Source organism: Oryzias latipes, chromosome 21 (genome assembly GCF_002234675.1).
Source record: "Oryzias latipes chromosome 21, ASM223467v1".
Classification (NCBI taxonomy): Eukaryota; Metazoa; Chordata; class Actinopteri; order Beloniformes; family Adrianichthyidae; genus Oryzias; species Oryzias latipes.
In genome coordinates, this window is record NC_019879.2 from 5507579 (window position 1) to 5521293 (window position 13715).

The 13715-nt window shown below is 43.1% G+C and overlaps 1 protein-coding gene across 1 annotated transcript in view; it reads left to right on the forward strand.

Moving 5' to 3' along the window:
• The window catches only part of LOC101156209 (Krueppel-like factor 7), a 90718-nt gene that overhangs the window by 44229 nt on the left and 32774 nt on the right, over positions 1–13715 (forward strand). The window contains exon 2 of the mRNA XM_004081436.4: positions 8353–8998. Within this exon, the coding sequence (XP_004081484.1) occupies positions 8353–8998 (646 nt within the window). The remainder of the gene's footprint in view (positions 1–8352; positions 8999–13715) is intronic.

Genomic DNA, 13715 nt, shown 5'->3' on the forward strand with positions numbered 1-13715 from the left:
TTGAAGTGCGCCTCATAGAGCGGAAAACACGGTATGTCCGTAAATGTTTGGCAGTTACAGTCCGGGCCGAGGACGTCTTGCATGCGTGGAATAAACTGGGACTATAGATGCACAAACGCTGATGGTGGTTCAGGGTCTGAGCGCGCCAAAGCATCGTTCCTGGTAGAGGGGAGCCGGGGAAACTGTCTGGAGTGTGGAGAGATAAACATCTGTGAATTTTGAGGTGAAAATATGTTTGCTGTTGACGAGGAAGAAGAGGCAAGTCATTTAAGTAACAGCAGCCCAAAGTTCCTTGATCCTTCTTGTGGCAAAGCTTCCTGATGCTGGAGTCCAGAATCACTGGACCTCAGCTGTGTTATTCTCTGATGAGATCTTTCATACCTGGGGGGTTGTGCTCTCAGTCCTCCAGGTGTGAATTGCCGTGAAGCTTTCTGTGGAGGAAAGTCAATGTTATGCTGCAGCTGTTGGATGAGGGACACAGTGGTTTTTCCAGTTTAGGATTAAACGCTGGATTACACTCCCCTAAACCCCCTAAAATCCCCCGATGTCTCTCGTCCTTAAGACATGGGGGGGGGGGGGGGGACTGAGTCATGATCAGGCTTCTTTCTGCGTTCCCAGCAGGCCGTGTTGCTCTCTGCACCTAAAACCCCGGTCATTTCTTTAGAACGTCCCATGTAAAATGTTCATTTACATTTTGATCCCATAAAAAAGGGGAATATTCACCCACCTAAAAACATCAACATTGACTGAAATCAAAGGATAAAAAAGTGGCAACAGTACGCAACACAGGATTGTGGGTAAACATAATTTAAACATGGAGCGTGCAGAGAACCATGCTGACAGAAATGTGGTCAGACTAAAATATACATGAGCTGCTGGTAGCTCACAGACAAACAGCAGCCCATGCTCAGGTTAATTAGCAGAAGAATGAGGCCCCAGAAGAGAGAAAAAGGGAAGATCTGTTCTAAACAAGGTTTAGGTTCTCAACAATATGAACTCTGACCGAAATATTTAACACGTTTCACCCTATAGACCTGAAAAAAACTAAATCTGCTGGATGAATTCAGTGAAAAGCAGCCTCAAAAAGGTTTTTCATATTCGGATTGCTGCAATGAAAACACAATTAAAGAGTTTTTTTTCCTGAATTTTGCTGTGGTCATATTCCAAAACTGCCCTATAAATTATATAAGACTTAGGCTTTCATGTGAGGGAGGGGTGTAACCTGTTTTATGGAGGAAGAACAGTTAGAAATGTTTCTGTGTTCTCAGAAAAAAAATCCGAACTGTTCAGGCTTTAGGTCAACAAAGATCAGGGAAAAATAATGAGCGGGAAGAACTCTGCAGCTCATCTAAAATTTTCTGACCGTGTTTTCATTCCTTTTCTGGAAAGAAAAAAAAACATGTACCACTACCTAAATTATTAAAAAACTATTATTAGTTTGGTTGTTAAAAAAAAAAAAAACCTTGTAGTTTGAAAAAATCTGTAATTTTTACATCTCGGATGAATTCTTCTTTACCGTGGGCCTTGTCTGTCTGTGATCTCTTTCTCTGCTTCTTCCTGCCCAGGTACTCTTGAGCCGGGGGTCGTTGTGTTCCTCGATGCTGCAGAAGTTGTAGGATGTGTAGGCGCCAGCAGGGGGGGGGGCTGTTTTGGGCTCACTTCTATATTGGTGTAATCAGCGCTAAAACTGTTAGAAACACAACATCTGTTTTTGATTTGAGGTCAGAAGTAGACTCACTTCTCTCACTTTTTGTGTATAATCTTAAATTATTACACTTTTCCACCTCTGTGTGTCATTGGTTGCAGCAATGAATAGACTTTCATATCATTGGCAGCTTTAAATTCTACTGTGTGTGTGTGTGTGTGGGTGTGTGTGTGTGTGTGTGTGTGTGGGTGTGTGTGTGTGTGTGTGTTTGTGTTAGTTTGACCTTTTTTCCATATGGTGTGGGACTGGGGGGGTGTGGATTGGAGGGTGGAGGTAAGCCCTACACATGCTATCAATCTGATCTGTTTGCCAATAGCCACACGCTCGCACACACACACACACACAAACACACACACATACACACACCTATATGTATGTGTGTGTATATCAATGAACATTCACACATATATTCCCATACTCCTGTCTTTGGGGGACAGATGGCGGTCCATCCACCCTTTTGCTGCTTCCTAACTTTAAACTGAGTCTGAACCCCCACCCTGCTCTTTGAATCCACACAGAGATGCTACCTTAGATCGCCATGGATACGGTGAAACATTCTAACTGTGCTGCCGGCCCGACATGTCACCCGTACCTGATCTCCACGGTGTGTGGGAGAAACAGACGAAGGGAAAAGGTCACGCCCGTGACGCCCGAGCGGGTGCGTTCACCGCTGGCCTGGAGTCTGATCCCCGCTCACTCATATTTTCTGCGCAGCCTGGGGCTACCTCCACCCCCCTGCCCTCCTCCCACAGTCCTTAGCATCAGCTCAGCCCCCGCCAGGAAAACACACAGAACCTTCTATTTATGTTTTCTATGCCAGGCTGCAACCGACGGGCCGCTCTCTCAGAAACCACTGACATGCAGTTTATTTAGTGTATCAAAGGCGCCTAATACTCGTGGTGCTGCACGAGTGTCTGAGGACGATGAATAATGTATGGAGCGCAAAGGTACAGCAGGCACACGCAATTCATCTGAGGCCGTAGAAGGAGAACAATGGCTTCACGCAAAATTTTTGCACTCTTTCAAAATCTAATCTGGGAAATATTTTTTGCACATCAGTTTCAGGCGCCAGCGTCCCATAATCCTTTGGAGGAAAAACACTCTGACACACAAACGACTCCATTTTAGGGTGAAACCAAATCCGGCTCCAGATGAGTTTAGCGTTCATTTAAACTCTAAAAAAACTCAATAAAACCATTGCTGAGATCAAATTAAATGGTGGTGAATCTGTATGGTAAACAGCAGCATCACTTTTTATGTATATATTCTAATCAGGGTCTGTTTTGATACCAGGAACTAAATAAACTACATTTCTTTCCAGAGATATATTGCACTGGATCATTTTCGCGGTCCACTTGCTCTGGTTTATCAACTCCAACGTCACATGGACCCGAATCCTAGAGCTGCTGCTGCTGCTGCTGCTGCTGCTGCGGACCCTCTGAAACGTCAGAACACAAAAGCGGAGCTGAAATGCCCCCCCGCTGCGGCACTTCAAGTTCAAATTAATTTGATTTCTAAAGCACCTTTCATGAAAAGGAGAGCAGCTCAAGGTGCTGTGCATAAAAACAAACAAGAACACTAATTTCCACACAAACAATAAAATAATAGAATAAGCCCCTCTTAATAAAATACATAAAAACAAACATAAATAACCGTCTGCCCTGTCCTCCTTTTGGCCAGGGTGTCGGCATCTAAGCAGCACCAGCACAACTCATCCCCAACACCTCCCGCCCCGCAGCCCCCCAACCCCCCCAACCCCCTGGTCCACCCACTGTGGGCACACCAGGCCGGGCAGAGGACAAACAGAGCCAAAACTCTGCCCGAACACAATCACCCCAGCCAAGGGTGAGAAGACACGGTCTAAAAATTTAGACGTAATAAATAAAGAAGTTATAACATAAAAACAGCTCAAATGTGAAAATATTCATTAAGATAAGTTAAAAAGTGCATCAAAAAGTGTAAAACATCTAGAATATAAACTAGAATAAGTTAAGACGTAAAAAAGTACAACTTGATTGAAAAGCATTAAACAAATAAATATGTTATAAAATATCATATAAAATACAAGAGTAAAATTTTAGCTCCTATATACGAGGTCCTATTCAGAGCTAATGAAATAGATGCTGCACTTGCTTAGTAGTAGTATCACTACTGCTTGCACGTTCTGTGCTGGCTTTTTTAGCCAAGTTTTAAATGTCCATTTTTAGCCCTTTCAGTGTACAACGATACCAAGTGGGAAACTCAATCAAAACTGTGGCGCCGATTCGTGGACGGGCAGGCCCGGCCCCCGCTCTGGTACCAGACCCGGGTGAAACTGCTCCAGGAGGATAAAAAGGAGAGAAGATGTAAAAAAAAAAAAATAGGACATATTTGTAATCTGTAGCAGAACCTGATGAAATGACTTTGTAGAGATGTAATAGAAAGCAGTTTGAGCCTTGGTGTAAAGGATTTGTCTGCATTTTGTCTAAAAACGTCTCAGTTTTGCAATACTTTCGTACAAACGATGTGTTTAGGCAGTTTGTCCGTCTAAATGAAAGCAGCCTGGATTTTTTTCAGGTGGAGGTAGTGGTTCCTCATTTAGGAGCTCTGTGGCTTTGGTTTTTTTTTGTCCTCATTCAGGCAGGTGGTGAGGTTCACCACTTTTAAGATAAGCAATGAAGTCGACATTTTAATGGAAAAAATCATGTTTTCTTTTTTTTTCTTTTTTATCAAAAATCTTCAGTCTTAATGTTTTATTCAAAACTCAACCTCACATTTTGCTTTTCAATATATCGGACGTTTATTCTTCCCAGTTGGTATTGGTTCTTTTCATGGCCTGCTTGTGTTTTTTTTTGCTAGGAGCTTAAAGTTCTTTCGATGTTAAATTCTTCAGTGTGAAATGTGTTCTCTGATCCATCCTCAGAGGACGCTATGAGCTGCTCAGGAGGCTTCAGTTGGTCCAACCACTGAATTGTGGAGTGTGGAAGCATTTGCTCAAGTTTTTAGAGTCATTCATGCACTGATTGTGGACTCAGACTACCAGTGTGGCAAACCTTTAGAGAGACACTCTCCCGCTTGGCCACTGACTTGGTGATGAAGCTTTAAAATGCCTCAAATGATTTGCAGCCACAAAGCCTGAACGGTGATGAACAGACAAATAAATAAATTCAAGAATGAATGAATGAGTTGAAACCTAAGTAGACCATAGGAAAAAGAAAAGCACAAAACACATTTCGCTTTTTCAAGTTTTAAGAGGAAAATACCCAAATGTAATGTTCATGAACAGCCACCTGCACAAACATGAATAAATCATATTTGCTGAACTCTTCTGCAACATACACCGGGTATTTGATGCGATTTAAGACCGCGCAAAGCGTGCATTCTTTAATGCAGTTTTAGCATATTGTATATGGTTTTAGCATATGGTGTTCACACTGGACGGACGCTACCCCATACTAGTGCTATCTACAGTTGGAAGAGGTTTGCTGCGAAATGTCAGAGTGGTGGAAATCGTACGAGTCTTGCTTCAGGCTTTTTCTTTTACTCCGACACTTGAAAGTCTTGGTGTCACATAACAAACCGCTCAGTATTAATTGCTCCTCCATGATCAATTTTCAAACAGTTGACACTTCTGTGAAGTAAAAAGAACGCCATCCATACGTCACTATTAAATCAGAGTTCCTGATAGGTCAACGTTGGCTTAACTTTCAATTCACCGTCAATGGCTTTGAGTTTTAGACGTATAGCCTTAAAATGGACTAAAAAACATGTTTTTTTCCTCCAAAATGTACATGTACACGCACTTACATAGCCTTTTCATGGGAAGCGGTGGCTTGAACGCACATTGCCAAGGACAATGTGAACGTAGCATCACACAAAGTCAGTTTGACTGTCAGTCTATCAGACTGTATACCAACAAAGACTCTTTTTTCTATTAATATCAATGGTTCAGTTTACCAAACATCTGCAGAAACCCCATTCCTCGCCGTCCATGGAGGCGTCCACATGGGAAAAACCCATAAGAGCTCCTAACCTGCATCTCACTTCTCCATGATTTCTGTTCTCTTCGCTAATTAAAATATTTTGTGTTTTATTTGTTTGATTATTTTTGAAAGATCTTGTGGAGTAAATTGTTTCCAGTTGACTTTTCCATTTAGTTTCTTTTCCCCGAAGACGTGGGTTGTGACACGTTATCATATTTTAAGAATGGCCGCCAGCATCTTTAGGGAAAAATCTGTCTTGCTGTTTCATAATGACAAAGTACCGTAGGTAACGGAAAAGCAGCATTCAGCTGAGCTGCAGAGGAAACAACAAAACTAAAGAAAATACAAATGCTAACCTCTTCTTTTGTGCTAAAAAAATGAAAACCAATGTCAATTAATGAAAGGATATGTTACAAAAAGAATTTGCATGGACAGCAGCTTTGCTGGCAGCCTTTAGCTCAGCTTTCTCAAATGAAAAAACAAAAAGGAAAAAAAAACATAAAACCGCCAGAAGAAATGTATTTGATTTAAATTCATATGCAAATGTGCTTCCTTAAGAAAAAAGAGCAGACATGGTGGGAAAGGCGAGTTCAGCTTATCATCACTCAACAGACGTCGGGCTTGAACGTGAGGGTTCGTCGCTCCGTGGAGAAACATTCGGTCTGAGGCCACCAGCTGCTGCTGAAGGCTAAGAAAAATCCAGAACATGGATGCCTGGGCTGAATCTTTCTGCAGTGCAATGAGCCAAAACGGCAGTGAGAGAGCCCTCGGCTGCAGAACCGCTCTGGGACACAACAGGAAATAGACTTTTCCAGGAGGATACAGAACAGGAAGTGCAGCGAAGGAAAGGCTGCTGAATCCACGAGGAAACAAAAACCGTTGGATCCGGGTTTTAGAAACATTTTGAAGACCAAACTGCAGCTATCAGAAAGAATTGTTCTCAAAATAAAAGCTACCTGTATGTTATTATTATTCACATATTTATAATTTGATTTACAATAAAAGTTATAGAAACTTAATTGGAGATGTTTTTAGTTTCAATACAGCAATGAACAAAACTTTAATACTATAATTTGTAAGGTAATAAAATTCAATCTCAACATTTTCGTCATTTAAAGGCCTTTTTTCATCTCTATTATGTATTTTCTGAACTGTCAGGCACAATTTAAACCCTTTTTTTAAATTATAAATCATCTTTCACTTTTGGCTTCTCCCATCAGGGGTCGCCACAGCGAAACAACCCTCCCTCGAGAATGAGTCGCATGGTTAACTTGGCAATGTTTTACGCCGGATGCCCTTCCTGACGCAACCCTCTCAATCCAACCGGGCTTGGGACCGGCATAGCAGCAGAGAAGGGAATAGGGAGCAGCCTGGAATCGGCCCCCTTTTTAAAATTATAAATGACGCCTTAAAATCCATAGCACCTTTATATAAATGAAGTCTGATTGTGCTTCCTGATGTCGAAGCAACATTATTGTGAATATGCTAACGTGTAGCTGTGGTGGACTGTTTTTTTTTTTTACAAGTTACTTATGGAGTAATCTTTTTGCCCCCACGTTGCACACAAAACTTTCTACGTTGCAAATGAAAATATTAAATATTTGCTTTCAAAATTTCTTTTTTTTTTTTGCTTCCACATTTTTTTGTGTTTTCAGATTTTTTATTTTTGCTTTCAAAAATTGTTTCATTGTGAATACACTAACACAGCTAACACTATAACATGACTAAAGTGTAGCACATTAAAAACAGGTTCTAGAGTTACTGTGAATGCAGTTAATAAAGTCTGACTGACTGTAAATTACTTTACTGCAAGTTCAAAAAAAGACCATTCATTGACGCTACGACCTAAAGTGTGAAAAACATGGTACTTTGTCAATTTAAGGTCATAATCTGAATTTAAAGTAGAAAAGAGCCTGAAAATAGAAGCCCCTGAGCATCTGCATGAAGTACAGGACACAAATCAAAGCTTTGAGAAGAACTGGAAGGCGTTTTGGCGTGGGTCCCTTGAGGTGGCGTGGCAGGTGCCCTTCACCAAAGGCACTGCAGGCTAGCGGACCAACACCTGTGGAGATGTTGTGTTGCTGCCAACAACTGTAGCTGACAAACAACAACAGCAAAAAAAACAAAAAACATCAAAGCCCAGATGTCTCTTAGTTTCAGCCCACAACATTTTTTTTCCCCTTTTGTCTCTCTTCATTCGTCTCTATCATTTGACTCCTTGTTTGACTCTCAATCTGTCATCTTTTTTCCCCCCTTTCTGTCTATATCTCTCTATAAAACGTCCACGGCTGGTTGATTTGGGCGACCAGAGGGAAGCAGGCAAGGCCTCCACAGTTCAGAGCTCTGGAGAACTTGGCCAGGCAGCGGCAATCAATCACAGACTAAACCCCCACACTCTCACAGGACTGCCGTGTTCCAGGTGACATGGTCAACAGCTTGAGAGAAACATAAAGCCTGCAGCGGGCATCTGAGTTTAAATAGGCTGGTGAAAGAGTGAGTATACAGAGGAGCAAAGGGACCAAAGCAAAGGAGATCTGTTGAAAGAACTTTTATTTTGAAAAAAAAAGAATGTGTGCTGAGTTTGTGAGAACATTGAAAATAGACGTTGAAATCCTTTGGTTTGATCGCATGGAAGTCCAACAAGTGAGAGGTGGTTCTGACTCTCAGCTTGTCTTTCTCTTGCAGACGTGTCTCGAGTTGGAGAGGTACCTACAGACGGAGCCCAAACGACTCTCGGAGCTCTTTGACGAGGAGCTGGACTGCCTCCTGACGCCAGCTTTCATGCAGGGTGGTGACAGCGACGAGGATCTGATGGATCCCCTCCTCCCAGGCCTCCCAGACCAGCCCAGCCCGCCTCCGCTGCTCGTCACGCTCCCCAAGGTCCAGACCAAACTCCTCCAGGTCTCCAGCCCCACGAAGAACCACGCAGTAGCCGGGGTGGAGGCCGTCACCACCAAGGAGCAGGCCCTCGGAGGCGTAAGCGCCGTGCAGCTCAGCGCCGCCGTCACATCCCTAACGCCGCCGTCGTCGCCGGAGCTCGGGCGCCACCTCGTCAAGCCCGCACAGACACTCACCGCCAACGCCGACGGGACATTAACACTCAAGCTGGTGGCCAAGAAGGTGGGATTAGGAGCGGCCAAGTTGGTGGCAGCAGAGGCGCTGCCCTCCCCACCAAGCCAAGGGGGAGCCCTCAGCGACAGCGAGCAGGGGGGCAGCCTGGGAGGAGATGTACCCGAGAACAAGAAGAGAGTCCACCGGTGCCAGTTTAACGGCTGCAGGAAGGTTTACACCAAGAGCTCCCACCTGAAGGCGCATCAGAGGACTCACACAGGTAAACACTGGAATACCCCCTAAGGGTGGCCATTACAGCCTCTGGTGCCTCGTCTTTGTACAGCTTACAATGAAAGATATGTTGTTGTTTTTTGTGTTCCTTCAGCTGTTGGTGTGTGTGACATGAATTCTGAACTTCATTAAGCCTTAAATGTCTCGCCAGTGGCACCTAAATGACACAAACTACTATAACTTTAAACACTTTGAATCACGCTGTTTGTATAAACCGATGGTCCCTAGCCCCCAGACTGCAGACAGGTAGTGGTCGGGGGGACAGCTGATACAGGATTGTGGAGAACACAAACCACATTTTTTCATTTATTTATTCATTCATTTATAATCTGATTCTGAAGGACGCTTTATTTTGGAAAACTACTGGATTCTTCACCAAATCCGACTCATTCTCTGTGAATGTCAAGTCACTCGATGTCTTAAATCCACCTGCTACTTTCTTAAAGCGGCTTCTCCGACCGCTAAATTGAAACTCCCATGCGAGGAAAGTTTACAAAATCAAAGGTATTTGGAAAGTTTGTTTCGCAGAAGAGTCAGTGAGGAAACAGAAAAAGAGCCTTTGACTTCAAAATAAAAGAAAGCTGCTGACAAAACCAGGAGTCTTTACTCCAAGAAAGGATTTATTGCTACAGTTGTTTCCACACACCATGATAATAATGCATAATATCCAGCAGCCAGCCGTTCTAATTTCTCATGGACGTTGCTAGTAAAGTTGCTTAAACTGTGGATTCACTTTACCCTCAAAAGTTACAACTGGAAGTCGTGAACATCTCGTCTGACATTAAATCGGTCCGTGGGCTCAAAAGAGTTGGTTATCACTGGTGTAAACATTAACAGAGGGACAGTAGTCAAACGAGTTCTGGTGTTAGACTGAACTCAATCCAAACCTCACTACAAAGATTTAAGGTCATAGTTTTCAACTAGGAAGATGGGTAAATGAAACATTTTTTATCTGCTAATGGTGAAAACAATGTGATTTTAAGAGGTTTCTTTATTTTTCATTTCAAGATTTGTACGAAAGTAGACACAGAATTACACTTATATGGAATCAAAGTAATAGTCTGGATGATATAATCGAGCCTGAGAACAAATGCCTAAAGGAAGAAGTCTAAAGATCATCACTTGAGTTGCTGTACATGCTGTGAAAATCTATACGAAGCGTTTGAACAGATTTGGACTCTGCTCTCTGAGACGATCCTGCAGAATTACCTAACACCAACTCAGAACCTGCCCTGGTAATTACCAGATGATTGATGGATGGGTAGTAAATGGCTTTGCCGGTTGTCCGGCTGTGCCTGACTCGCCGCTTTGGCTGCTGTCTGCTGCTGTCCTCTGAGTGAACCGCGGAGCTCCCGGCCTGCCTGCCTGCCTGCTGCCCTCGCGCTCTCCCATGACAGAAACTGACACAGCGGCTGACTTCGTCTCAGCAACAGCACTGCGTTTCCTCATGCAGAGCTACGTCCAAACGTTTACCGGAAAATTCCCTGCTTTTCCAACTGTGTTCTTGGAGAGGATTGTAAAACCCCACCAGCCTGAGTCCAACATTTATTTAGCTCAGGAAACCTGCGCGCCATCATCATTTGGCCTCACTTTCAATTCACTTTTAATTCGTCTCCTCCAGTTGTAATCTTCCAGTCGTGCCAGGTTCACGCTGCCGGAAGACATCCACTGTTAGCATCTTCAACCTTGGCATCCTTAATCCAGCGTGTTACAGGCTTATGATGTCCCTGCAGCCGTGGCAGAGCTTCAACTGCGGCGTCTTCCACTCCGGGGCTGCACGGGGTGTAGCTGCAAGTTTCTATTTCTGTTGCTTTATTGTGGCTAATCCAGAACGGCCCAGCACACAGTCTGGAAGCGTGACCGCCAGCTACCGCATTCGTAATCTTCTGATGATTCTGGAGTCGAGTCATGCTAACCAACAACCCGCTCCGAAAGCCAGGATCATTCACCGAGAAGAAGAAAAACAGACGCCCCGAAGACACTCCTCACTTTGTGTGCGAGTGTGTGGCATAAATGTGTGTGTGTGTGGGTGTCGTGGTGTATTCCCTCCCGATGTGTTCATTACAAGCACAGCGCTGTGGTTTAATTAGCTTAATCCTCTTTTTGGGTTATTATGACCATAAATCATTGAACATACATGTAGGCAGGGATTAACGTTGCAGAGACTACAGGGAGGAGCAGCAAAAGGAACGCTTTGGCGGCGGCGGCGCTCCTTGAGCCGCCGCACGCAGCGGAGGCCATTAGCAACATTATTATATTGATGTGTGTGAGTGTCTGTACTCGACATGCGCCGCAATCCTGCCTGATGCTGGTAATTCAGTTGCAGTGTTCACATCCAGAGCCGCTGCGATTAATGTTCTCCTACCTGAAGATGTTCCATGAGGTTGGAGCATCGAGGGAACATTGTTGGCTCCAGTGATGCACTGTAGTTGTAGTGATACACTGTGGTTCTAGAGCTGTTCTAACCCTTGTGGTATCCTAGGCACTTTGGGAGTGGGGTCATCTAGACCCACTAGACAGTGCTCTGAACCTTTTTTCTTCAATGATTTGTGATCTTCCCTGGTGTCCATGGATTACATGAAATCTTTCCACCTTTATCCACCTTTGTCATGGTAGGAAGAACACGTCAGGTTAGGGTGGGGACATCTAATATAGCACAAGGGTTGAAGACCTACTCTGATAGAAAATCATGCTTTTGGTGTTTTTACAATGTTCTTGTGGCATTTTTCTGATTATAAAATACACATATTAAGAAAATTAAGATTAAAATTGCTTCAAAAGCATCCACTTGCAGACAAATAGATCCATGAACGTCTTTGTTTTCCTTGTCCGAGCTGGCATCTGGGTCAAAACTGTCAATCATTCGTTCATTCATTTATTCATTCATTCATTCATTCATTCATTCATTCATTCATTCATTCATTCATTCATTCATTCATTCATTCATTCATTCATTCATTCAACTATGGAACTATCCATCCATCCACCCATTTATTAACCCATTCATCTGTTTATTCATCTCACTATCCATCTGTCTATCCATCCATCCATTAAGCCATTTATTTATCCATCCAACTGTCTTCTAGTCTGGTTTAGTCCAGTGGAGTGTCATAGAGGTTGCTGGAGCCTATCCCAGGGAGGATTCAAAGTCATGTCTGACTGTTGAAGGAAACTGGAGAATTAATGGAAACACAGAAAGGTTCCAGCTGGGATTTGGACCAGGACTGTCGAGCTGCGAGGCAAGACTGTTAACCAAACCTAGAGTTTTATTGTAATGCAATCTAGTCTCGTTTTTGAGACAGTAAAATCTACCTTTTTGTTAATTTTTAATGTAATAAGTGATAATTTTATGAAGACAATATTACTTTTGTAGTCTTTATTTAACCAGTTATGTAAAACGTTTTTTTGTCCCATACATAATTCATGGAAAATTGACTATCCATGCCAAATACATAAATATTCAATTAAATGACTAAAATGGAAACTGAATTTGTGACATAAATTGAAATCAATTAATTAGTTTAATAAGTACTCTCAGCTCTATTGCTGACGTTTAAAAATATTATCCAAAAGACATCTAATCCACAAAAGACTCTTTTTTTTTGTTTTCTTCTGCTGCAATTAGAATAGTTTCTAACCACAGGCAACTTAAAAACTGTTGGTGTTCCGAGTTCCTCTGAGCTGCTAGTGTTGTCACAGTCAATCTTCCTCACTGACAGTGAAAAGGCCTTGGCGAACACATGAGCGAGTCTTTGACTATTTATAAGCTCACATTTATAAGCTGCTTGTTTTTTTTTTGGTTTTTTTTGCGGCGTACGTCAAAGTTGACTCGCAGGTTGGCATCAACACAGGAAAAGCCCCTGTGATCGTGTTTTAAAAAGTCATCTTTATTTTTTAACAAGAGATAAAGTGGAGTTTTATACATCAGTTAATGAGCAGGAAGTCAGAAGAGCTGTTGTGGTGAGATGTTTGGATGTGTGAATTTGGATATGAGCAAGTCAAATCCCCAACATGGTTTTGTTTAATTAAAAAAAAAAGCGGAATTTCAATTCCACCTTTAGTTTTCTGGACTGACTTCCTGTTCTCAGTTGACAGTGGACTTCCTCAGACGTCAACCGTTGCTGCACTTTTCCTCACAGAAGATACCACCACAACCTCATGTGGTTCAAGGAAAACACCTTGCTGACCCCCCACACACACACCTGAAACTGAACGTTGGTCTGAGCCCCGTCTCTCTCTCTCTCTCTCTCTCTCCTCCACTTGCTCATTTAGTTTGGGTTGCCAAGCAACTGCATCACACTCCTCAATAATTGGTAGGTGGCTGGTGGATTGTCCATGCTTGTTAATCTTTCTCACTGTCTCTCCTCACCACCACCACCACCACCAACCCCTCTCTGTCTCTCTCTCTCCCTCAGTTGCTAGGTGACTTTATCATGCATCCTTGAGTCGCCGTGTTATAATTGGCTGGCGTCACGGTTGCTGTGGCGTCACGCCCGAGTTGGCCTTGCTTGATTCCTCCAACTGTGCGTGTGTGTCTGTGTGTGTGCATGTTTTATGGAGAGTGTGCACACGCATTTGAGTGGCTCTCTACTGAAGAAAGATAGAGTGTTCTGGCCAATTACAGAAAATGGGTGTGAAACAGCCACCTGTCTGGCACCTGCAGCCCCCCCACCTACTCATATCGCACATACTCGCATTCAGGTTGA